Source organism: Callorhinus ursinus, unplaced genomic scaffold (assembly GCF_003265705.2).
Source record: "Callorhinus ursinus isolate GAN/ISIS: 27379988/994484 unplaced genomic scaffold, GSC_fseal_2.0 scaffold10, whole genome shotgun sequence".
Taxonomy (NCBI): Eukaryota; Metazoa; Chordata; class Mammalia; order Carnivora; family Otariidae; genus Callorhinus; species Callorhinus ursinus.
The window spans coordinates 66,990,234-67,018,076 of record NW_027397072.1 but is presented as its reverse complement, the minus strand read 5'-3'; the positions used below and the strand labels follow the sequence as shown (position 1 = coordinate 67,018,076).

At 38.6% G+C, this 27,843-nt stretch overlaps 2 protein-coding genes across 3 annotated transcripts in view; one reads left to right on the top strand and one right to left on the bottom strand.

Moving 5' to 3' along the window:
• The window catches only part of ACYP2 (acylphosphatase 2), a 165,732-nt gene that overhangs the window by 98,666 nt on the left and 39,223 nt on the right, over nucleotides 1-27,843 (top strand). The gene's annotated exons all lie outside the window — the stretch shown is intronic.
• On the bottom strand, nucleotides 13,974-14,771 carry TSPYL6 (TSPY like 6). Its single transcript, XM_025868780.1, is given in 5 exon segments — nucleotides 13,974-14,002; nucleotides 14,005-14,342; nucleotides 14,344-14,538; nucleotides 14,540-14,738; nucleotides 14,741-14,771. Coding segments are annotated over 5 exon segments (792 nt in total).

Genomic DNA, 27,843 nt, shown 5'->3' with positions numbered 1-27,843 from the left:
ATATGCTTGGGTTTATTTCTGGGCTCTTGATTCTGTTCCATTTGGTCTATTTGTCTGTTTTTATACTGTTTTAATGACTCTAACTTTATAGTATAGCTTGAAATCAGGAGTGTGATGCCTCCTGCTTTGTTTTTCTTTCTCAGAATTTCTTTGGCTATTTGGGGGATGGTCTTTTGTGGTTCCATACAAATTTTAGGGTTTTTTTTTTTAACTTCTGTAAAAACTACCACTGGACTCATGATAGAGATTGCACTAAGTTTATAGATTGCTTTTGGTAGCATTGATATTTTAACGATATTCTTCCAACCCATGAACAGGGGATACCTTTCCATTTATTCGTGTTTTCTTTGATTTTTTTTCATCAGTATCTTAGAGTTTTCAGCATTGAAATCCTTCACCTCCTTAGTTAATTCATTCCTAAGTATTTGTTTTTGATGCTATTGTAAATGGATTAATTTCTTTATTTTTTTTCAAAAATTTTGTTGTTAGTATATAGAAATGCTAGTGGTTTTTGTTTGTTTACTTTGTATCCTACAACTTTACTGAATTCATTTATTAGATCTAACAGATTTTTGGTTCAGTCTTTAGGATTTACTAAAATAAAATTGTGCCATCTACAAACAGAGACATTTTTACTTCTTCTTTCCCAATTCTGATACCTTTTATTTCTTTTTCTTCTCTTCTTCTCTTCTTCCCCCCCCCCCCGCCCCCCAGTGCTCTAGCTGGGACTTCTAGTACTCTGTTGAATAGGAGTAGTGAGAGTCCATACCTTTGTCTTGTTTCCGACTTTAGAGTAAAAGCTTTCATCCTTTTCACCACTGAATATGATGTTAGCTGAGGGCTTGTCATATATGGCCTTTATTATGTTGAAATATGTTCCTTCTGTACCTAATTGGTTAACAGTTTTTGTCATGAATGGATGTTGACCATGTAGATCTTAAATTTTTTTCATGAACTACATTTATTTATCACTATTATCCTTTATGTATGTATCAATTTTTTCCTTAATGTCTCCAGATTTTAAATAAGAGAAAGGCTTCCCCACTCCAAGTTAATAAAGAAATTCCCTTTTGTGTTCTTCTAGTTTTTATTTCATTTTTAAAATTTTAAATATTCTTTGAAATTCATCTGGTGTACATCATGAGGCATAAATCCAAATTAATTTTACTAAAAACGTCTCTCCAGTTTTTAGTTTTTTGAGTTGTCTTTTCCTCAATGATTTCAGATACCATGTTTATCCTACACCAAGTTCTGTATGCAGTAGAGCCCATTTCTAGATTTCCGTTTGCATTCCATTGATTCATCTATTATTGTGTCAAGATTACACTTTTAATTATTGCAGCTTTATGTTAATTTATAGTAAGTATTAGGAATACATCCCCTCATTTCTGCTTTTTTTTTTTTTTTAAGTAACTTCTACCCCCAATGTAGGGCTTGAACTCACGACCCCAAGATCAAGAGTTCCATGCTCTACTGACTGAGCCAGCCAGGCACCCCCACATTTCTACTCTTTTTTTGGAGAATTTCCTTCAAATTGTTGTTATTGTTTTTTAATGTACTTTAGAATTTGTCTCTCTCCGACCCTTCCTCAATTTTTGGACTTATTTATTTTAATTATAATAACTTTTAAAATTTTCTTAGGAAGAATTGATCACTTTGAGTTTGATACTTCCTATCTAAGAACTTGTTATGCCATTTCTTTTCTACACATCTTTGTGTATTTATAAATCTTAAATATTTCTAAAGTTATTTTTCTTAGACATTTCATCCTTTACTTAAATCCTTTCTTCCTCCATTTCCTCTTCTAATTTGCTGTGTTTGTTCACCTGAGATTTACTGATATCTCCCTAGTAATTCTGTCATGTTACTTTATTAATTTTTCTTGTTTATAGTACTTTTCCAGTTGAATATCTCAGATTTCCCACAATAACAAATGGTGATATTTTTATTTCCTTCTCTACATTTCTGTACCTCTACATATTTTCTCTTCCTAATTGTATTGTCTAACATCAAGTACTGTTAAGTAATAGTGGTGACAAATGAATGTGAATGTCCTTCTTTGTTCCTAACTTGAGTAGGAATACCTCTACTGTTGCCCAGGAAGCACAGTGGTCACTTTGGGGCCAAGGTATATTTTATCAAGTTAAGAAGATACCCATTTATTTCTGCTTTATTAAATTCATTTTTTATTTTTTTATTGTTGTTAATCACCATACATTACATCATTAGTTTTTGATGTAGTGTTCCATGATTCATTGTTTGTGTATAACACCCAGTGCTCCATGCGGAATGTGCCCTCTTTAATACCCATCACCAGGCTAACCCATCCTCCCACCCCCCTCCCCTCTAGAACCCTCAGTTTGTTTTTCAGAGTCCATCGTCTCTCATGGTTCATCTCCTCCTCCGATTTCCCCCCTTCATTCTTCCCCTCCTGCTATCTTTTTTTTTTAACATATAATGTATTATTTGTTTCAGAGGTACAAATCTGTGATTCAACAGTCTTGCACAGTTCACAGCGCTCACCATAGCACATACGCTCCCCAATGTCCATCACCCAGCCACCCCATCCCTCCCACCCCCCACCACTCCAGCAACCCTCAGTTTGTTTCCTGAGATTAAGAATTCCTTATATCAGTGATGTCATATGATACATGTCTTTCTCTGATTGACTTATTTCACTCAGCATAACACCCTCCAATTCTATCCACATTGTTGCAAATGGCAAGATTTCATTCCTTTTGATGGCTGCGTAATATTCCATTGTGTATATATACCACATCTTCTTTATCTATTCCTCTGTCGATGGACCTCTTGGCTCTTTCCACAGTTTGGCTATTGGGGACATTGCTGCTATAAACATCAGGCTGCACGTACCCCTTCGGATCCCTACATTTGTATCTTTGGGGTAAATACTCAGTAGTGCAATTGCTGGGTTGTAGGATAGCTCTATTTTCAACTTTTTGAGGAACCTCCATGCTGTTTTCCAGAGTGGCTGCACCAGCTTGCATTCCCACCAACAGTGTAGGAGGGTTTCCCTTTCTCCGCATTCCTGCCAACATCTGTTGTTTCCTGACTTGTTAATTTTAGCCATTCTGACTGGTGTGAGGTGATCTCATTGAGGTTTTGATTTGGATTTCCCTGATGCCGAGCGATGTGGAGCACTTTTTCATGAGTCTGTTGGCCATTTGGATGTCTTCTTTGGAAAAATGTCTGTTCATGTCTTCTGCCCATTTCTTGATTGGATCATTTGTTCTTTGGGTGTTGAGTTTGATAAGTTCTTTATAGATTTTGGATACTAGCCCTTTATCTGATATGTCATTTGCAAATATTTTCTCCCATTCTGTCGGTTGTCTTTTGGTTTTGTGGACTGTTTCTTTTGCTGTGCAAAAGCTTTTTATCTTGATGAAGTCCCAATAGTTCATTTTTGCCCTTGCTTCCCTTGCCTTTGGCGATGTTTCTAGGAAGAAGTTGCTGCGGCTGAGGTCGAAGAGGTTGCTGCCTGTGTTCTCCTTTAGGATGTTGATGGACTCCTGTCTCACATTGAGATCTTTCAACCATTTTGAGTCTATTTTTGTGTGTGGTGTAATATTCAACCATATTTCTAAGTAGTAGTAAAGCCTCAGGGATGTGTATCTGCAGCCTCCCTAGCATGATAGGATCAAAGCTCTAAAAGGAAACTTAAAGACTTTCTAGTCCACCTCCTCCTCATCATGAGTAATAAATTCCAACCATAGGGAGATTACACTCCCCTTGCCAGAAGTCCCAAAATTAGATTGAAAAACAAGCTAGAACTAAAAATCACAGTCTCTTAGGTCTCACACCAGTGTTCTTTTGGGTATATACAACTAACATTGAAAATTTCTCTTATACTATTTTTCTTTTCCATTGTGCTTTGTCCTTGAGATTTTTCCATTTTACCCTTCTCTTTGCATTACATTTCTGGGACCTCACATGTATTGCTTGGCTGTGCATTCTTTCCCCAGCCTGCCATTGCTGAGGAGCCAAGTTTATCAAAGATTTCTAGACGGTGACATAATCCCTTCCACACCCGAAAAGACCTCTGTTATTTGGTCTTCCTAGACAAAGTGCATTGTCTTCCAAATCCTGCTGTTTACTTAGGGACAGAAAGCTTGATGGAGCCACCTGAATATCTAAAAATATGATACAGCTGTGACAGTGCCTTTAGCAAAGTGACTTGAACCAACAGTAGATGTGCTGTAAATGCTATTATATCTTAAAGTCATTTGTGGGTGGTATTCAGATTTCAAAAGACATTAGGTCATACTATGGTTGATAATCATTAAAGGAAAAACAAACAATATGTATTATTAGTACTGTTCTTCTGATTTTGCACTTATCCTTTGTTGTTGGAATTTTCATTAATCATCAAAATTAGTAAATGTTTTATATGCTAAAAAATTTTGTACACAAATCGGAAAAATCTAAACCATTGGCAGATTATCCTGATTAATAATTTTCTACTATAAAACAAAAGTTGAGATTTCTATCCGTATACAGTTATGAGACTCTGGAATCAGACTTGGGTTTGAATCCTGGCTTTACTACTGCCTTGGTGAGTGACCAAACACAAGTATCTCAACTGAGCCCCATTTTCCTCATTTGCAAAATGGGAACAGGAATACCTTGTAGGGTTGTATGAGAATTAGGAGAATAATGCACGTGAAATGCTTAGCACAGTGGTACCATGATGTAGGGACTTAATAAATGAGAGCTATTATTAGTATAATCTATTGTTAAGGACTGTAATAAGGTCTGTTTTCTTTTTAACTTAGATGAATTTAGAGATTAAGGAGCAAATATCACAGTTTTGATACCATTTGGACCTGTAATTTCAAAACAGCTCATTTATCCACATACACTCCTTTCTGAGACTTGGAATTAAGGTATATGTAACGATTTGACTGAAGTCTCTGCTCTGGCTCTTCTTTCTTAGGAATTATTTGGGTAGGTATGCCAGTTAAAACTTACCTAAAACCTCAAGCCTAAAAAATAAGTCATTAACTTTTTTTTTTTTTAAGATTTTATTTATTTATTTGAGAGAGAGAGAATGAGAGCCAGAGAGCACGAGAGGGAAGAGCGTCAGAGGGAGAAGCAGACTCCCTGCTGAGCAGGGAGCCCGATGCGGGACTCGATCCCGGGACTCCAGGATCATGACCTGAGCCGAAGGCAGTTGCTTAACCAACTGAGCCACCCAGGCGCCCAAGTCATTAACTTTTTTATGAGGTTTTCATTAGCCAATTATTATTTATTGACCATCTGATAAGTAGGATAAAAAAATACAAAGGACTAATACGATTCACTCTACATATTTAGAACTATAAATGACTTGGGCATCTTTTTTTTTTAACACATACATTAATTTTGGAGTGTCTATTTTGTGCTAGACATAAAATATGTATCCCTACAGATACAGAGATGAAAAGATAAATCTCTACTCTGAAGAAGCTTATAGTCTAGTATGGTGTCCACAAAGGAACTTGAAAGCCACTTCTTATAATAATATAAGCCTTCCCTGACACTCCTTAACTTCAGCTTGGGGAAACACTGTTCTCATGTGGTCCCATGGCATTCTGTGCTTGTTCTTATTTTAGCATTTCTCACACTGTGTATTGTCTCCTGTGCTAGACTCTAGGCTACTTGAGGACGGCAGCATGTCTTACCCATTACAGAAGAAAAAGATAACTAAAACATGATCTTGGCCCTTAAATAACTTAAAATTGAGTAACAAAGACCTATATAACCAAGTAACATATATAAAGAACTACAGTATAAGTTTGTATGAAATAAATGCCTGCAAAGTGTATGCTGCAGGAGGTAGCGGGTTTGGGATTTTTTTTTTTTTTTTAGAAGAGATGGCATTTGAATTGAATTTTGATAGGATTTCCATAGGTAAGGAGGGAGGGAAGAAAATCTAAGATGAGGGAAAGGCACAGAAGCAAGACAGTGCATGAGCCTTATGGGTGGGATCCAGCAAGATTATTGGGTGGGGGCTTCATTGTAACTGACCTTGAGTGCAGTAGCAAGGTGTTGGGACTATGTTCTGCAGGCAGTGGTGTGCTGACAAGGATATCTGGGCAAAAGGACTTGATCACTTTGTCAACAGGGTGAGTGTTGGGAAAAGAAAGATTTAGGAGCAGCAGTCTGGAGGTTTCCAATAATGTAGCAAGAGATGTTGTAGTGACACCCAGGTCAGAGGGAATAGAGCAATTTAGAAAACATTGTACAAATGGACATATCAGACCCTGATCTAGAGTAAGGGTTGAAGTTTGCAATTTCATAGTCCTTTTTTCAAAGGTGATGACAGAAGCTATGACAGTGGCTAAGGTTACCCAGGAAGAGTACACAGAATGCAAGCCAAGCAAAGGCACAGAACTTTCTGGAAAATTTTATTTTAAGGGGTAGGTAAATCTATAGATTTAGAAGATTAATAGAACTATCTTTGGAATTAAGGGATTTGCCTACAATTTAGGGCAGAGCCCCCTAGAACCAAGGTGCCCCCACCTCTAACTCAGTGCACTATTAGTTTAATGCTCTGGACTCTTGTTTAATGCGAGATTCAAAAATCCCACCTATCACCTTTCTCATCCCTATCCATCATGGTAAGACAGGCTAAACTTGAATTTTGGACACCTTTACATGAATCAAAGTGTCCTATATGCCTTATGCTTCTAGCTACCAATAGCAAAGAGAAAATTTTGCCATTGGAAAACACAGGGCAAGCCATCCAAATTGATGCCATTTAAAATTATAATGTGTGATATGAATTGATAGTAGGCATTGTGAAAAGTCTAATTTCTACCTTATGCTTCAAAGGCAATAAGTTAATCTTATTATTAAAAGTTTTTGTATCCCTTATGTAAAAATCTGCTACATTTTCAACACTAAATTATTATTATCCACAATACCTTGTTATATACAGAAATGGAAAAATTTTGCTGAAATAAGCCAAACCAAATTTTTTCTTTACATTTTTAACAGAAGATTTTGTTATTAATGACAGTCTTCTATGGAATGTGCCAAAGGTATGGCTTAAAACTGTTTTTTAACTCTTAATTATCAAGTGAAATACTTATACCTCAAAGAGGGAGCCCTGAAAAGAAAGGCTATGAAACTTTGATAAAGACCATCCTAATGAGCAAGTACATAATGGGGCCCATCCTGAGAATAGCATCATCTATTGCTGAACAATAAAACTAAATTATACACGGGTTTTATTTATTTGGCTGGCAGAGCTAAACTTTGAAATGAACTATCAACTCATAAAAAAAATAATAAAGAGGACCCAAATAAACAAAAACAAAAGCAAAAAAAAGGGAGAAATAACAACACCAGAAATACAAACAACTGTAAGAGAATGTTATGAAAAATTATATGCCAACAAATTGGACAACTTAGAGGAAATGGATAAATTCCTAGAAACATATAATCTTCCAAATGCTAAATCAGGAAGAAATAGAAAATTCGAACAAACTGATTACCAGCAATGAAATTGAATCAGTCATCAAAAAGCTCCCAACCAATGAAAGTCCAGGATCCAACCGCTTCACAGGCAAATTCTACCAAACATTTAAAGAAGAGTTAATGTCTATTCTTCTCAAACTATTCCAAAAAGTACAAGAGGAAGGAAAACTTCCAAATTCATTCAATGAGACCAGTATCACCCTGATATCAAAACCAGATAAAGACACCACAAAAAGAACTACAGGCCAATATCTCTGATAAATATGGATGCAAAAATCCTCAACAAAATACTAGCAAACCAAATCCAACAATACATTCAAAAAATCATTCATCATGATCAAGTGGGACTTATTCCCAGGATGCAAGTGTGGTTCAATATTCTCAAATCAATCAATGTGATATATCTTATCAATAAGAGAAAGGATAGGGGCACCTGGGTGGCTCAGTCATTAAGTGTCTGCTTTCAGCTCAGGTCATGATCCTGGGGTCTTGGGATCGAGCCCCACATCAGGCTCCCTCCACAGGAGGCCTGCTTCTCCCTCTCCCACTCCCCCACTTGTGTTCCTGCTCTCACTAACTCTCTCTGTCAAATAAATAGATAGTCTTTTAAAAAAAATGAGAAAGGATAAAAATCATATGATCATTTCAATAGATGCAGGAAGAGCATTTGACAAAGTACAACATCCATTCATGATATAAACCTTTCAACAAAGTAGCTCTAGAGAGAATATACCTTAACATATTAAAGGCCTTATATGCAAAACCCACAGTGAACATCATGCTCAATGGGAAAAACCTGAGAGCTTTTCCCCTAAGGTCAGGAATAAGACAAGGATGTCTACTCTTTACTGCTTTTATTCAACATAGTACTAGAAGTCCTAGCTATAGCAATCGGACAAGAAAAAGAAAGACATCCAAATTGGTAAGGAACAAGTAAAATTTTCACTGTTTGTAGATGACATGATACTATATATAGAAAACCCTAAAGACCCCACCAAAAAACTACTAGAACTGACAAATGGAGTAAAACTGTGGGATACAAAATCAATGTACAGAAATCTGTTGCATTCCTATACACTAATAATGAAGCAGCAGAAAGTGAAATTACGAAAACAATGTCACTTAAAATTACACCAAAACCAATAAAATATCTAGGGATACATTTAACCAAAGAGATGAAAGACCTGTACTCTGAAAACTATAAAATGTTGATGAAAGAAATTGAAGATGGCACAAAGAAATGGAAAGACATTCCATACTTACGGATTGGAAGAATGAATAGTGTTACAATGTCTATACTATCCAAAGAAATACACAGATTTAATGCAATCCCTACCAAAATACCAACATTTTTCATAGAACTAGAACAAAGAATCCTAAAATTTGTATGGAATCACAGAAGACCCTGAATAGCCAAAGCAATTTGAAAAAGAAAAACAAAACTGGAGGTATCACAATTCCAGATTTCAACTTACATTACAAAGTGGTAATAAATAAAACAGTATGGTACTGACATAAAAGTAGCCACATAGATCAGTGGAACAGAATAAAAAGCCCAGAAATAAACCCATAATTATATGGTCAATTAATCTTTGACAAAAGAGAAAGATAAACAATTAGAAAAAGACAGTCTCCTCAACAAATGGTGTTGGGAAAATTGGACATATACATGCAAAATAATGAAACTGGACCACTTTTTTACACCATACACAAAAATAAACTCAAAATGGATTAAAGAACTAAATGTGAGACTTGAAGCCATAAAAATCCTTGAAGAAAACATAGTAATGTCTCTGACATTGACTATAGCAACATCTTTCTAGGTATATCCCCTAAGGCAAGGGAAATAAAAGGAAAAAAAAAACTATTGGGACAACATTAAAATAAAAAGCTGCTGCAGAGTGAAGGAAACAATCAATAAAATTAAAAGGCAACTTATGGAATGGGAGAAGATATTGGCAAATGACATATCCAATAAAGGGTTAATATCTAAAAATATATAAATTATAAAACTCAACACACAAAAAATGAATAATCCAATTAAAAATGGGCAGAAGACATGATCAGACATTTCCCCAAACAAGGCATCCAGATAGCCAACATACACATGAAAAGATGCTGAACATCACCCATCGGCAGGGAAATACAAATCAAAACTACAATGTGATATCACCTCACACCTGTCAGAATGACTTAAAAAAAAAAAAAACACAAGAATTGATGAGGATGTGGAGAAAAAAGAATCCTCTTGCACGGTTGGTGGGAATGCAAACTAGTGTGGCCACTGTGGAAAAGAGCATGGAGGGTCCTTAAAAAATTAAAACAGAACTACTCTATGATCCGCTAATTGGACTGGTGGGTATTTACCCCCAAAATCCAAAAACACTAATTCAAAGGGATACATGCACCTGTATGTTTATTGTAGCATTATTTACAATAGCCAAATTATGAAAAGAGCCCAAGTGTCCATCAGCTGATGAATGGATAAAGAAGATGGTGGTATGTATATACAATGGAATATTATTCAGCCATAAGAATGAATCAAGATTCATTCTCTTGCCATTTGCAGTGACATGGATGGAGTTACAGAGTATAATGCTAAGCAAAATAAGAGACATATGCCATATGATTTCATCATATGTGGAATTTAAGAAACAAAACAAACAGGCAAAGGAAAAAAAAGACAAACCAAGAAACAGACTCTTCCCTATAGGGAACAAACTGATGGTTACCAGAGGGGAGGTGGATGAAATATGTGATGGGGATTAAAGAGTACACTTACCATGATGGAAAAAGAAATGAACTATCACAAGCCATGATTAATGAACTGTTTATAACTGAAAAACTCTGATAAAAGTTGACAAAATGAGCAGGTTCAGTAAACGTACTAAAAGTTGATGGCCCGTACCTAGATAATTGAGTACTTTTATCCTTAGAAAATGGATTTTAGCCATTTGAATGTGACACAGTAAATGAACCCATTAGGATTCTCATATATGGAATCATTGCCTACCCAAAAAGATCTGAAACATACTTTTGAATTGGCCAGTCATTTTCTAGTGTACAGGTTCCAGAAAAATGAGGTTTTGTTTTGTTGTTGTTTTTAATTTTTTCTATTGTTTTATTTTCCTTAGTTTACTTTGGATTTCTGTTTTTTTGCTTTTCTCAGGTGTATTTCATTAAAGGATAATATACATATAGAAATGTGTTTCACAGGTATACAACTCAGTGAAATTTCACAAATTGAATACACCCAGGTATCCAGCACCCAGATTAAGACATAGGACATCTCCAGTCCTTGAGAATCCACCATCATAGTCCCTTCCAGTCAATAGGTGCCTACCCTCCAAAACTGTTGGAAGATAATTATCATGGGACTCTGATGTTTCTGCACTTTTGGAAGCAGAAACACTAACTGCCTTTGTTCAGAGTATCTTTTCAAGGATATCCATGAATAGCCTTGGAAGACAGAAATGGTGTTTCCCTCCAGAGCAAAGGGCAGGTTTGCTTACAGCCTTGAAAAAGTAGAGATTGTGTCTCCTATGGAGCAAAGTATAGGTTTCCTTGCTGTTCAGTATAATAAAGATAATGTCTGCCTTCAAAGCAAAGGGCAGACATGCTTAATTCCCATTATAAAGGATTCACTTTCCTTCAGCCCAGGGTTCCTCTCTTCTAACGCAGCCCACTGTGTGTGCAGGTGTCACGTGGCTTTCTTCATGCTGCAGATTAAGAATTAGGGCTCAAGAGACTGGTGGAAATACTGACACTGGCTGTTGAGCTGTAAGGTCCTTTGTCTCTGACTCAGCATCTGCTAACTGGGCAGGATAATGTGCTAAGTTTGTAAGTAGGGGGTCAGATACCAGAATCTTCACTGTTCTTGATAGTGATGACTGTTTGAACTTCTACCACCATAGATCAAGTTCACCTGTTCTTAAACTTCATATAGAAATGGAATTATATAGTACGTACTTGAGTCTGGCTTCTTCTATCCAACATCATATTGTGAGATTGTTTCATATTACTACATGTAGGCATAGTTCTTTATTTCTCACAGTATTCCATGGTGTGAATATTTAAAACTTGTTTATTTTTTCAGCCAGTGGTGAATATTGGGACAGTTCCCAGTGTTAGCTAGAATTGTGCTGTTAAAAACATTTCTATGCATGTCTTTGTGAATACATATATGCATTTCTGTTGGGAATATTCCCAGAGCTGGATCAGAGGGTGTGCATAGAGACTGCCAAACAGTTGTCTAAAGTATTCGTATCAGGCTACTCTTCTACCATTCTGGTTTCTCTGTGTACTTTCCACCCTTGTTATTTTCCATCTTTTTAGTTTAACTGTTTTTTCAGGCTGACATGCTTTGATTTTGCCATAATGTGTATAAATAAAGATAAATATGCCAATGGTACCCTTCCAATTTTACAGAGAAATCTCACAAGTCATTTTGCTATTTAGAAAAAGAGATACATCAATGACTAAGTTGTTACCAGGGTAAATTGTCAAGACAATCAAAGCCACAAATTTTTTGTTAGGGAATTTTTCCATGAAGACAACAATTTCTGAAGTCTTCAGCTTCTGACAAGACCAAGTTATTCAAATTGCATTTCTAAAGGTAGGTTTAACAGAAACAAGGTGAAAACTGTTAAGAATATTCACAGAACTCTCCATGGTATACAGGAAAGAGATGGATATTCTTCCAGATGTTCCCAATTGAAAATAAAACAAAATCTCTACTGCCAAATCTTCCCAGTAAGCAGAAGCAGAGAAAGTAATAGATTTTACTAAATACGAGTGAAATTAAGGGCACAGTAGTATTGTATTAATCTTCCACGTAAAAAAGATCACATGAAAACAAGAGAGAAAACAGTCGACATGGCACTGTTTTTCTTTAGAAAACCCTTTGCGAGGCAACAGAGTTAACGCTTCAGCAACCTGCAGTTCTCCCAGGCCAGTCCTGAGAACAGTATTCCTCCTCCTATCACCACTCCCAGAGCACATTGTTCTTGCAGGCTCACAGTCGACCCAGTCTTAATTTTGGGCCCTGCATTTCAGGCTCAGTCCTGCATCTGGCCTTTTGTTCAGTTTTCCCTGCTAAGGGCACCAACCACAATCTCTTTGGTTCCTTTCATCCATTCTGAACTGGAAACACCTTTCTTTCCCTGTGGACTGGTCTTCCTTTGAGCCCTGTAGTCATTGCTAAGGGAGGGAGGGATTGGAAGAGCACAGAGGGGCAATAAGAGCTCCAGATGTTTCCTTGAAAGGACGCCCGCTCTGCCTCTGGAGATGACAAGGGAGCTAGATTAAACTAAAGAGCCTGCTTCTGCAGATGAGTCTGGGCTACCTTTTTTTTTTGTTTTTGTTTTTGTTTTTGAGGAGGGGCTACTACTTTTAAAAAGAGGTAGAAGAGATATGAAAGAGGGATGAGAAACGGGGAGAGGAGGAGGAGAAAGAGAAAGTGTACACCACCCTGGCACCTCTGACACTTGATCATGTTGAGGACGAAGAAAGGCGAATCAGAGTCCCTACATTTTGTATGAATTCACTGGGCAAGGCTAAGAAAGCCTAGTACTTTCTCACCAAAGACATTACCGTTATCCTTGCCGTGTGAATTGGCTCTAACTTGTTCACTCAACCACAGCTGGGCAGCCAGTAGTGCCAGAGTGATGGTCGTGGTGGTATGGAATTAAGGTCTTTGAGGGGAGGAATAGGAATGCCTTTTCTGGGCTGGTGGGGAACCTGGGTCTACCAACACTTCTGAAGATCAGGGTTGATCAAAAACCAGAAAGTGGAGCTGACAGTGGTCTGGAAAATGTACATCCATCAGGCAGCAGCCCAAGGGGGTTGTATAGCCAGGAGCAGGCAGCACTCAGGGACTGGAAGGGCAGGAAGATCAATGGAGTTGGATACATCACATAGGCCCAAGTGGCACACTGCCGTTCACCCTGGGCTTGATTAATGCCCAGCAGTTGTCCACAGTGATAAGCAGAGTGTGTCAAACAGGCTCCTGAGGACACGTGATGTCATGAGCACTGGGTGTTACTAAGACTGAATTACTGACCTCTATCTCTGAAACTAATAATACATTTTATGTTGATTGAATTTAAAATAAAAAATTCATTAAAATTAAAAAAAAAAACAAACACAAAACACAGGCTCCTGAATATAGCTAGAAATCCAGGTGGTAGTAATCAGAGTAGAGGTCCTGGGAACAAGCAGGGTGCAAGCATTGTAGATAAAGACAGTGCAATTTATAGCATCATTTGTTTGACTTAGAAGAGTGTGAACCGTGCCGCAGAGCATGTGATGTTAATGCAGAACAGCCATGAAGATCTCAATCCTGCAGTTGAGAGAGTAAGTGTTCAAAGGAAGGAGGGTGCAGAAAGATCAGCACACAAAGAGTAATAGGCATACCCAGTTCTGTTGCCAAGGCACAGGTCCATCAGGAAGTGGTAGGGGATCTTGTATGGGAGTACTTCCAAGGGCAGAGGTTAACCAGATTGGAACCCAAAGGGATCCCCATTGGCTTCCTTATCTGGCAGAGTCTAACTCTATGGGCCCCTTCACACAATAGGCAGTATTCAAGTGGATTTGGTCAGATGTCCTCTTTGATAATCTCAGCAATTGTGTCAGGCTCTGGAAGGTTGTGGTCTGAAAACCAACTGAGGAAGCTGCAGGTGACGTCTCGATTCCTATCAATGAAAGACTAGAGTTCATGGCCTGGGTGCCCTATGATTGGAGTGGCAAGAGACTCCACTTGGTCGGATGATCTGACCTCATATTCCTCGACAATCTGCTTGTTTCTGCACTGTGGGTTTCTTTGAAAGAACTAGAACTTGAAGCCCACACTAGGGTGTCTCCAAATTGGCTATGTACCTTAACATGTCTGCTGCTTGGCCTCTAATCAGGGTGGACAGCTATCGGTGGTTCCAAAAGGCACTGACTCAGAAGCTGGGGATATTCTGAACCATGCATTTCCTCCGCTCTAGGAAGTGTTGACGTACCTGGCCACACTTGTGCTGTAACTGTAGTACGGCTCTGTCAACCTGAGCATTCAGTCTCCACTTCCAGCTGGATGGCCTCCAGGGAGCTCACGTGGACATCCACGTTCAGGGACCAGGGACCTTCCTTGACCTTCACCTCATTTACCACCTTATTTTCCTTCACCACTTCCATTTCTTTACCTCCTGGCTTCTGCTCCACCACTTCCGCCCCCTCCTTCTCATCTACTGCTCCTGGGAAGATGGCACACCCTCAGTCTTTATTTCCTTGGCCTTTGCCCCAGTCATCACTTCAGACCCCAGCCTCCCCGAGCCCTGGATTTCTAGGCCCTTGTTCCCAACAGGGCCATGTGGCTCTTCACACTGACAGCCATTTTTTCAGGCTGCTAGCAATTGCCCAGAGGCTGCTTCCAGGCTCTCCATGGGTCAGTCTCATGACCGTCTGTTTCCATAAACTCTGTCATCCTTTTTATTTGCTTGTCGGTGTGTGGTGGTATCACATGGTGGTTTTAAGTTGCATTTACCTAATGTGTAACAAAGTGAAAACCTTTTCATGTGTTTTGGGGCCATTTTGATATCCCCTTTTTGAAGTGTCTGAGTCTTCTCTCCATTTTTCTATTGAGTATTCCATATTTTTCATATTGATTTGTAGGAATCCGTTATAAGTGCTAGATGCAAATCTGTTTTCAGAAAGGTGTCTTGCAAATATCGTCTCCCTTTCTGAGTTGCTTTTCTCTGTATTAATGATGTCTTTGGATGAACAAAAGTTGTAAATTGTAATGTGTTCCAATTTATCATTTTCCCCTTGAGATTAGGGCTCTTTGTGCTGTTTAAGAAATCTTCCCTCTCCAAGATCTTTCACTTTTATATCTACAATCGATCTGAAATTGGCTTTTGTGAATGGTATGAGAGGAGTCAAGATTTGTTTTTTCCATATCACTATTGAATTGACCAGACACTGTCTATTGAAAAGACCATCACTTCCCCATGCATTAAATGTTTCCATCAAAAGTGGCATGTGGCATATGTCATTGGCCAGAGCCAGTCAGATGGCCTTGCCTAGCTTCAAAAGGTCAGGTAAGTGTTACCATCCCCTGAGCCTGGACGAAGGAAACTAGAAGTACTGGTGAGCACTATATCACTCATCAAAGTGTATAACTTGAGTAATGTGTAAAAGACCAGCAGAGTTAGGCCAAAGAATGTAAAGAAAAGGTAATGAGGAATGTAAGAAGAGAAAAATGAATGATAATAGAGTATGTTAACCAAAGATTAACAGTAAAGGGAGAGAGAATAAGTTAACAGTATTTGGAATGAAAAATATAATCATAAGTTAGATCTTTAGTAGTGATCTAAAGAAATATGAGAGAGCATGTTGGACAGCTTTTATGCCAGTGCATTTTCAAACCAGGATGAAATATATTCATGGCATGTATAACTTATTAACACTGAAATACAGTACAAAACCTAAATAGACATAGAAACAATAAATAAATTGAATCAAGAGTTTGAAAATAATCTTACCACAAAAACAGCATGAGGCTGAAATGGTCTTGAGACAAATACTACCATACTTTTAAGGAATACATAACCTACTGAACATTATTTATTGTGTACCTGTGGTATACCTGGCACTCTTCTAGGCCCTTAGGATATACTGGTAAATAGAACAAAGATTTCTTCCCTCTTGGAGTTTGTAACAGAGGAGAAAGACAATGAATAACAAGTAAACAGTAAATCATACCAGAAAGTGATGAATGCTAAGGAAAAGAAACAGTAAGAGTTGAGTAAGTTGAATGAAGGTTCTGGGGTTGGGAGTGGAGGTAGTAGTTTTAAATAGGGTGGTCAGAGGAAGCCTCGTTGAAAAGGTAAGATTTTGGCAAAGATTCAAATATGAGAGAATTAGTTAGTGGATATTCTAGAGAAGAGCATTCTAGGAAGAGAGAAGAGCTAAGCAGAGGCACTAAGATGGGAGCATGTCTAGGGTGTTTGAGAAATAACAAGGAGATCAGTGTGATTGGAGCACACTGAATGAGAGAGGCCAGATCAAGTAGGGTCTAATATGATACTATAAGATGTTTGGCTTCTGCTCTTAGTGAAATGGAAAGCCATTTCAGGATTTTGAACAGAGAACTCAGAATCCAACTTAGGTTTTACATGGATCGCTGTGGCTCTTGCATGAGGAATAGATTGGATGGGGGCAGTAGTAGATGTAGGGAGACCTTTTGGAAGGCTATCAAAGTAATCCAGGTGAAAGAAATTTTCCAGATCAAGTGGTAGCAAGGGATGCGGATGGTAGATGCAGTATAATGGTATAGGGAAATGAATTGGATAGGGAAAATAAGAAAAAGAAGTCAAGGATGACTCCATGGATTTTGACCTCAGTAGCTGGTAAGATGGAATTGCCAGAAGCAGAGAGGGGAAGGTCGTGATGGAGCAAATCTCCACAGGAGAATCAGAAGTTTGCTTCTGGTTGAGTTAAATTTAAAATCACTGTTGAACAACAGAGTTGAGATAGGCATTAGGAATTTGGAGCTCACAAGAGGTCTGGGACAGGGCTACATATTTGGGAATAATCAGCATACATGATATTTAAAGCCGTAGAGCTGGATGAAATCACCAAGGATGTGAGTATTGATAGACTAAGCCCTGGGGCCTCCAAAATTACACAGTCAAGGAGAAGACTAAGGAGAGATCAGCGAGGTAGGAGGGAATATGAGAGTGTGCAATGTGCTGGCAGCCAGATGTGTAAAGGCAAGTGTTCCACTGTGTGACATGGTGCTGACAGGTCAAGTAAAATGAAGTCTGAGAATTGACCATTGGATTTTACAACAAAAAGAGTCACTGGTGACTCAGTAAGAGCACTTTCAGTGGAGTAGTGGTGGTTGAAATGGGTTTTAAAAGGAATGAGAGGAAAGAAATTGGAGACAGTGAATATTGACAATCCTTTTGAGGAATTTGCTCCAAAAGGAAATAGAGAAATGGGGTCATCACTTGACAAGAACAGTTTTGAAAGAGTGGGAGGGTGACAGCTTAGCTATAATGGGTTTAAGAGGAAATGGGAAGGGAGAGAGTGAAAGCAGCAAGAACACACGACTCTTGAGGAGTTTTGCTTCAGAGAAGTGGGATGATGGCTGGTGGAGAAAGTGGGTCGAAGAAAATGTTTTTAAAATGGGGCAAAAAGAAGTATGTGTACATGCTGATGTCAGTTATTTAGTAGGGAGCAAAAATTAATGATGTAGGGGAAAGGAAGGAGAATCAGTGGCTAGATGTCCTTGAATAGATAAGAGCAGATGGAATCTGGTACCCAAGTGGAGGAGGAGGCTGTCTATGGGAGCATGACAAGTTCACCCATGGGAACCAGCAGGAAGGCAAAGGATGAGGGTGTGTATGCTGGGCAGTGGGTAGAAGTAGAAGTGGTGGGATCTATGAAATTCTCTTCTGGTTGTTTCAGTGTTGCCAGTCAAGTAGAAAGCAAGATTATCAAGTGAGTGCAGATGAGGCAAGAGGCAGTGGGACTCTGAGGAGAGAGCATCAAGGTCATGAATGTAAAGTGAGGCCCATCAGCCTGCTTGTGAATTTTTCTTCAGCTACATTCAGTGTACAGGCGCAGCATGAGTAAGCAGAGTTAGATTTAGAGCTGAAGCAAGAAGGGCAAGAGAATGATGAGAATAATTGATCTTAGAACCCACAGGGATGAGGGGCAGTGAAACAGTGGCCTGATCAATACACTGGAAGCCCCAGGGAACTGAAGATCACTGGGGCCAAGTACCAGAGTGAGCTAGAAGGATGCCGTAGTGTTCTGGGAGGGGACTGCAAGGGATTGGTCAGAATCCTCACCCTTCCAAGTGGGGCTTGGACAAGGCTGACTGAGGGTGAGGCCATTCCAGGGGAGGAGGTCAATGAAGCAGGAGGCCAGCGAGGGAAGGATCGCTGATGTGTCTATTACAATCACAGAATAAGATCAGAGAGCAGTGAGAAGGAGCCAGGAGCTCAAATCATTAAGAAATGAGGGGAATGAAGTGGGAGTGGCATGAATGCAGGACATTAGGTGATCTAAACTGATGATGGATTTAAAGCTGGGTCTGTATTCCAGGGCCAAGGTAAATTATATAGCAATGCCACCTTTGGCTGAAATCAGTGGGAGAGCAGACACCTTTAAAATTGCATATTAATGTCACAGACCCTGTATTTTACTATTTTTCTTTTTCTCAAAGTGCCTAGAGGAAGGTTACACATACATTAGCTGATCAAAAATAAGGAATGTTTACGTTATTTTTTTTTTAATTGGAAAGTGAGCAGTGATAATACTGAGTTTAGTTTGAAATGTAATTTTCTCTTGGGGTCTCTCATTCTGCTTGTGTCCTAGAGGAGACGGACTAGAAACTACTGAAGAGAACAAAATAGGATTTTAAGTTGGGACTTGAAACATTCTGGCTATATACATACATACATACATACATATATATATTCACACATACATATATATTACTCATCCACACACACATATATATAATTTTTTTTAGAAAGGGGGAATAGAGAGAGAGAATACAAAATATCTGAACCATCTAGTCAACCAGAGGCAGAGACAGAGGTGTGACAAGAGAGGAAGAGGGAACGGGGAGGGATAGAAAGAGAAAAAGGGAAAGAAGAAAAGAAGAAAAATGAGGCAAGAAGGAAGGATGGCTTTTCGGGAGAAGTACAGTGTGACCACAGTTGTGCACAACGTAGAACTGTGAGTGTTTGAGTTCCCTGGGAAACAGGGAAAGCATGCTCTTTTAACAGATAAACTTAAGAGGAGATGAATGAAGAGAGCCTGTGAATTGTATAGTCTTCTTTCTCTTGGACTCTTCAAATCTCAATGAGCAGTTCGTCCTTGTTTTGAAAGGGATCTCTCACTCTTGACTCAATTCTTTAAACAAGTGTGTTTGTCCACTGATTTGGCAGAGCCGTGGTTCCTTGGGCTAGGCCACCCAACATAGAAGGCTGAGGGCCTCAGTACCGTGTTACTTGCTTAAGACTGGAAAGAATGTTGGGTAGAGGAGGGGGGAGCTGCACACTTTGTTCATTTCCTCAGTTTCCCATAGAAAGCGCATGAAACTGTGTTTGCAGAGGGAATGGTGAGAAAGAGGCTTTGCGTGATTAACCAAGTAGCTTTACAGGGAGCAGTTATCTCTCTATGGCCTCTTAGAAAAAGTATATAAATAGAGAGAATTGGAGTGAAAATATTTTCGTTACCAGAGTGTGGGTAATGATTTACTCTGGGAAAGTCAATAATCGTGATTTAACGATTTTCTAGTAATGCAGCACTCAGAGAGAGCAAATACTCATGATGGTGCCTGATGGATCTGGGAAAGGCTGAAGGTCTGTGTCGGGGGCTGGCCTGGCAGACCGGCCCCAGGGGGACAGAGCCAGATGGCAGGGGTGACAGAGGTCAGCCCAGGGGTCTATAGAGCCATTAGAAAGATGGAAAAATACGGTATAAAACATGACATAGAACATGTCTGTAACAGGTAAATGTTAAATGTAATCATTCTAGCCGGATTGAGATAAAAGTAATGATTAAAAATAGATACTATAGCAAATCATAATTTATGAAAATTTGAAATATTGTGGGATCTTTAAAAAAAATGTGACTTTAAAAAACAAAGTGCATCAATGGTGTCATCATTGCAAGAGCATATTTTTTGAGCCAATACTGCCAACTGCTTTAAAGACTCTTTTAGACCCTATGCTAGTTACAGAATGGTGGACAGAATGTTGTTCTAATGCCTGGTGCTTTCTTCTCAGCTGTCATTTTTAAATGATCTCTTAATATCTTTTTTCTCTAGAAACAGCAATATTTTTGTTTTGGTGCATTACATCCTCACTGAACCCTCTGAGCTAGGTACTATCATTAGCCCCATTTTACAGACATGAAACTGAGGTGCAGAAATAATAAGTAATTTGCTCACAGACACATAGTAAATGGCAAAGTCAGGATAGGAATCCAGGCAGTCAGAACCCCCGGCTCTTCCTCTTAAACACTGCGGCACACTCTGAGCCTTTCTCTGCCTCACTTTTCTCCTGGCTGTTGTGATGATTAAATAAGATACGGAGCTCAGGCAGGGGAGGCATTTGTTCTGTCATTATCTGTTTCTGTATTGTTTGATTTGTTATAAAAACACGAATTATTCATGTATTTTTGTAATCAAGAAAAAAAATTGGGGCCGCCTGGGTGGCTCAGTGGGTTGAGCGTCTGACTTGATTTCGGCTCAGGTCATGATCTCAGGGTTGTGAGACTGAGCCCCCTATTGGCTCCGTGCTGGGCGTGGAGCCTGCTTGAGATTCTCTCTCTACTTCTCCTCCTGTCCCTCCCCGCCTCTCTCTCCCTCTTTAATTAATTAATTAGTTAATTAATTAATTCTAAGGCCTATAAGACTCCCTGGCATAGAGAGGCACCTAATAAAGTTGTTATTACGTCTGAAAGCAAAGTTCTAGAGTTTCCACTTGACCTAGGAGGGATTTATGAGCGCTGGAAGCTCGGTTGGGAAGGGAAGAAATAAGATAGGGCAATAGGCAGAGAAGAATTCGGGTCAGAGGTTTCTATTTTCCAATGAGAAGGGCTTGTATTTGCTAAAGTGAGGGGTGGGAAACGGGGGAGGGAGAGCAAATCGGTTAAGTGAGTATGAAAACCGATGGAGTTAAGTCCCAAGGAACAGGGCGAGAGGGATAGTCCTAGAACCTTGGATAAAATAACTTACCTTGAAAAAGGTTAACATGACTTACCCGTTAGTAGATAAGGCCCATTTTTTTGAGCTCATTGAGGTAATAAAAATAACAAGATCATTTTGGAAAATGAGAAGGGGATGAAAAGAACTCTATGGTTTTATTTATCTGCCTGGTTCTGGGCAATGTGAGAATAGGTTTTCTGAAGAGGAGCCAACAGTTTATTTTTCCATTTGTGGGTTACAATGGTAAAATGATTGTCGGCAAAAGAACATCTTTTCAAGTGTCTTCCCTTGGTTTAGGTCGGGGGCGGGGGTGTGGGCAAGAAGAGGAGGTATTTCTGCAGCTGGGAGCAAAGTTCAGAACTGTCTTCCTGGAATGGGCTCTCATTTCAGAGTCTAAAATAGGTTTGAAATACTGTGCTATTTGGGAATTGGAGCCTATTCCTTCTAAGCACATCTGTTGGTAGCTGTTAAAATTCAAATAAATTCAAATAAGCTCCAAGGAATGCTCATATTACACTTATCGATTTCAAGGAGCATTTAAAAAACACACATCCAGAAAACCTACACTAGTCACTGACGGTACCAAAGACACACAGCCTTGATTTTCTGCCAGCCATAGTTATTCTGAGCCCAAGCCACAACATTTAATTTCTTTAAAATGCCCCTTTCTCCCTACCTGAACTTTTCAACTGAGATTCATTTTTATTTTCAAAAGTTTAAATATGAACTGCATCACAAAGTTGTGTACTTTGATTTTGATCATTCTGCAGCCTTCACTAGGTGAAATGAGGTTGTTGGACTATTAAAGTCAGAAAGCCAGGATTGAACAGATGCATTTTCCCCTGTCTTTTCTCCAGTTTTAGTAAATGAAAATTTTCATTTCAGTGTTAGAATTAAGGGAACTTGGTATATCTATTTATTTATACATAGTTCCATTTTAGAAATCAGGGCATCTCTAAAAAAGCAAAGACAGGGGGCACCTAGGTGGCTCAGTTGGTTAGGCATCTGACTTTGGCTCAGGACATGATCTCAGGGTCCTGGTATCAGTCCTGCATTGGGCTCCCCATCAGCGATCAGGGAGTCTATTTGTCCCTCTCCCTCTGCACCCCAACTTGTGCTCGTACACACACACACACACACACACACACACACTCTCTCAAATAAATATATTTTTTAAAAAGGCAAAGACAGGACAGAAAAATACAGAACCTTCTCTTTTTCATTAAGCCATGACTCTCTGTAAAGAAATGTGATCTACCAAATATATTGGAAGAAATAGAAGAACCATTTTAAGGTTGTGAGTTTTTCTTTTTTTCTTAGTAGTTGAAATTTTGACTAGAATTTCAAGTAGCGTATTCATATGTCATCACCTGAAAGTTTAATGTTAGAAGTAAATACAACACCAAGTACATTACATGAATTATCTCTAGTTTAAACATCATAATTACCCACCCTATGGAGTATTATTATTTCCATCTTATAAATGAAGGTATCCAAAGATTAAAAATAAGCAGTTTGCTCAAAGTCACACAACTGAGTCAGAATTCAAACCCATGTCTGTTATTCCTGGTTGTTAACTCCTAATCTAAATTATGTCTGTTATATGGAATGTGGTAAAGGAGAAGATGAAGGACCATAAAAAGAAATCAAAATGTATTAGGAGTTGTAAGAGATAAATTCACATGTAAAAAATGAAGACATTTGTCTAAATTCAGGCCAACTTTTTAAACAAGTGTTATGGTAAAAAAGCATCAGGAAGGGGTAAGACAAACAGGATACCAACAGCTCAGAACAAGGTTCCATAGACAAAGGTGTGGCAAAAATCGCATATGCTTGTTTCTCAAGGTGTGTTCCTTGCATTTTCCAGCGCCTTTTGGAAACATGAGTGGTCTATGTAAGGTTCTGGCACAGTGAAAGATCCTTCCTCTAGGAAAGCTAATAACTTGCCATTTGACACTGATATTCCTATTTTCTTTTAACTCTTTACTTTCATCTAAAATACTGTAGGTGGGGGCACCTGGGTGGCTCAGTCGTCAAGCGTCTGCCTTCGGCTCAGGTCATGATCCCAGAGTCCTGGGATCGAGCCCCGCGTAGGGCTCCTTACTCAGCAGGGAGCCTGCTTCACCCTCTCCCACTCCCCCTGCTTGTGTTCCCTCTCTCGCTACGTCTCTCTCTGTCAAATAAATAAAATCTTTAAAAAAATAAAATAAACAACAAAAACAAATAAAATATCGTAGGTGTTGGTGTGTCTGGGTGGCTCAGTCAGTTAAGCATCTGCCTTCTGCTCAGGTCATGTTCCCAGAGTCCTAGGATTTAGCCCCATGTCAGGCTTCCTGCTCAGCGGGGAGTCTGCTTCTCCCTCTCCCCTTCCTCTCTTTCATGCTTGCTCTCTCTCAAATAAATAAAATCTTTAAAAAAATTATAAAATACCATAGGTGCTTAAAAATACCATAGGTGTTAGGGTCTATAATGTTCAACAACTAATATTGTCCAACTGTGAGTATAGCTGGTTCCTCCTTCCTCCTCAGATTTATATACAGAAAAAATATTATCCATGATTCCACTATTCCATGTCAATAGTGACTTTCACTTTTGTCTTCAGTATGCACAGTAAGTGGAATTATTACTGGGCTCCCCTCCACCATTCAATAAGAACAATTTCTTCCAGTTTTTATAATTATAACTCTAATGCTGATGTAATAGTCTATTCAGTTGATATAGTACAGTTGTATTGGGCATTTTGCTTGTTTCCAGTTTTTGCTGTTATAGACTTCTAATATTAGTTATATATTATATAAATATACAAATATATATTTGAGTATATATTTTATTATATACTTATTAATATATATAATTCACATATATTTCTTCATAATTGAATTATATGTTTATATCCTTTGACCATTTATCTCTTGAGGTTTTAATATTTTTTGAAGGTTTGAATAAATTCTATATTATATATACCAACTTTTTTTAGTCATAATACAAATGTTCCCCAGTTTTTTGTTTTTTTAATTTTATTAGTTTTTTATGTTAGTCATTTTCTTGCTTGGTTTTTTGGAGCCATTTATTTTTTTCCTTTATGATTTCCATTATTGCTATAAGCTTTTCAGAGATCTATACCTCTGAAGATTTCATAAATATTTGATTATTTCTCCTTGCTTTGCTAAGAGTTAAAGCAAATATTTAACTCTTCAATCCACTAGGGGCTTACTCTGGTATGTGGTATGAAAGCCTATCCAACTCATGTTTGGTTTTGTGTTTGTTAGCCAGTTATCCTGGGAATTATTAAAGTATAGTTAGGCACTATTACTTTCCCTAATTTTATGATCTTTGTAAATTAATTTCTCTGTTCCATACTGCCTTATTTATTCATGTATTTATTTTTAAAGATTTATTTACTTACTTTAGAGAGAGAGAGCACAAGGTGGGGAAGGGTAGAGGGAGAGGGAGAGAATCTCAAGCATACTCCCTGCTGAGTGTGGAGCCTGACATGGGGCTCAATCCCATGATACTGAGATCATAACCTGAGCTGAAACCAAGAGTCAGATGCTTAACTAACTGAGTCATCCAGGCACCCCTTATTTTAATAATTAATATGTTCTGTTTTAGGATTTCCTAGGAAGTAGATCACTATTATACTCATGGTTTCTTTGTTAGCATGGAACTTTAATATTTAACAAATAGTAAATAACTGTACTTGCTGAAATTTGTTTTCCTATATGATAACATAGTATATATCTCAACTTCTTCATCTTGTTTTATTTATTCCAATACAGCTTTGTAGTTTTCTTTACATATGGCTCATAAAATTCTTTGTAATTTTCTTTATAAATATTATAGACAATTCTAAGTTTGTCCTCCCTCTTGTTTTGTTTCACTTAGCTATTTTGAATGGAATTTCTTCCTTTTTTATTATATCACTGAGCTGGTACTTACCATCATAAAAATAGCTCCTAGTTATGGTAATTTCATTATAAAGCCAGTCACTTTGATAACGCATATAGGCTAATAAATTGAAACAGATTCTTAGGATTTCTAGACCTGCAGTCACCCTTTAAAACATCACATTTCATTGGCACTGAGTACCCACCAAATGGAGTTGCCATTATTTGCATATTGAAAAGGGCATTGGGCTGGAGAGTTAGGAAATTTGAATCCTACTTTCATATCCTCAATTGAGAAAGGCATCTATGAAGCACCTTGTCTGGGTGAGGCACCCTGCTAGGCATTTGACATAGGACATCTTGTGTAAGGCTTAGAATAATCCTACAGAGTATACATACATCTTTAAATACCATAAACAAGGAAAGTAAAGTTGAGCAAGTATAGTAGGCCAAGGCTGGCCCATGCTAGGCACAAAGAAGCAGTAAGAAATGGAGCACCCAAGTGCCCAGCTGTGGCAGTCTGTGGGTCCGCAGCCTGGAGTTCATGACCTGGCAGCTTTATCACTCCCTGGGGGCTGCAGTGACCAGTGAACTTCAGCCAAGGGTCTGTGAGGAAGGCGGGAGGCATGGAGAAGCTGCATCAGCTCACTTTCATCCTTATCTTGTACATACACTTTACACTTCCTGCCTCTGGGTCATGGTAAGTTTGTGTGAAACTGTCCTGAAGGAAGTCTGTGTTCCCATGCTCATCAGTCTTCCAACCCAAGTCAGCCCTTTGAGGTCTGGCATAACTCAGTGGGTTAAAGGATTTGTCTCAAATCATATAAATAGTGATGGAGTAAGATGGATGGCTTGCTCGGCAGCCAGTGGTTTCTCCATTCTCCCAGTGATGTCTACACCAGTGATATGGTTCAGACCATTCATCTCACCTCTAGGTACTGTGATTTCCTCATCTGTCCAACAAAAGAATCCAATAAACGGTCCAGTTTTGACAGGCTGGACAACAACTCTGCTATTAAATACACATTACATACTTCTTTCCTTCGAGACTGCAAATTTCTCAAAGTCGGAGACTGTACTTTCCACAATCGCAAATCACTCCTATTGCTTTGCATATAACAAGCGTCCAGTGAATATTGATGCAGAATGAATGAATGATTACTCAAAGAAAATAGTCTTAGTGCTTTTCTCACAAGACATTTGCAATGCTATGACACAAGGAACCCCTAATATATTTCACGTTTCAACTGTGGAGTCTTTTATGAAGACGTTATTGCTCATGAGCCTTTTCACAGGAAGATGCTTACTTAGCAAGGGTCAGCTTGTTTTCATCTGAAAAGAACAAGGAATGGAGCTTAGGGAAGCAGGAAGCCTAGGAAGGATCAAGGTGGGAGCTGTGGTAGGTAGACTTTTCTCTAATAAAGCTGTTTGGGCTCTTTCTAGCTTTGTGCTGCTATGACAGCGACAATACAAAAAAACTGTGACTCTTCAGGTTTAACAAAACTAAAGCCTATCCAAACCCAATCTTGAGTAAATGACAAACTATGGGGACCATGCCTTAACATCTCCATGTGGGCATGTGCTAGGAACTACTTTGTCTTAAGTTCCTGTCTATAATTGAAACACACAATGTGTTTAATGCACCCTCAGAAGATAGAATTCAATCACTTCTGCATTATTTAATATTCTTTTTTGCCCCCAAAATCCAAAGGAAGATATACAGCCCTCGGAAGTCATAGCATCTCTGGATTTTGTAATTACTGGTTTTAAACTTAAAATCTCACTGAAGTCAATAGTTAACATTTCTATACCTTCATGTCCGAAACCTTCTGAGCAGATATCCCAACAACCCTCCTGCTCCTTTGACCACCCCCAAACAAAGAGGGTAGGGAGGGAACACCTGCATGGCCACTAGTTAACAAAGGTTATTTTTGGAATAAAAACAGCAATTTGCAGCACGCACAAGTGGCTGGCTTTGTCTCCTGAGCTTCACAAAAACCAGCATCATAGTGAGACAATACAGTTATTGTTCTCTGAAACTAAAAGACCTATCTGGGGGAAAATAAACATTTTTTGTTGAAAATGACTTAGCATATCAAACAATTTTTAACTGGGTTTTTATAAAAGAAGCTTAGGGAGGAAAAGCCATAATGAGTCAAACTGTTTTTTAATGAGCTACAGTATTTGCAGGAAAAGAAAATATTACATAAACCAAGAAGAGCTTGCCTACCATGGTTATAAAGGAGAAGGATGAGAACCACAGCAGCAGGTTAGTGCTGCCCCGGTAAAGACCAACAATGGTGCTTTCCTTATCCTTTATTTCCTTATCTTTTATTTATTTATTTTAATTAATTAATTTATTTTTTATTGTGAGGTTATGTTAATCACCATACATTACATCATTAGTTTTTGATGTAGTGTTCCATGATTCAATGTTTGCATATAACACCCAGTGCTCCATTCAACACGTGCCCTCTTTAATACCCATCACCAGGCTAACCCATCCCCCCACCCCCCTCCGCTCTAGAACCCTCAGTTTCTTTCTCAGAGTCCATAGTCTCTCATGGTTCGTCTCCACCTCCGATTCCCCCCTGCATTGTTCTTCCCTTCCTGCTAGCTTCTTCTTTTTTTTTTTTTTAACATATAATGTATTATTTGTTTCAGAGGTACAGGTCTGTGATTCAACAGTTTTACACAATTCACAGCGCTCACCATAGCACATGCCCTCCCCAATGTCTATCACCCAGCCACCCCCTCCCTCCC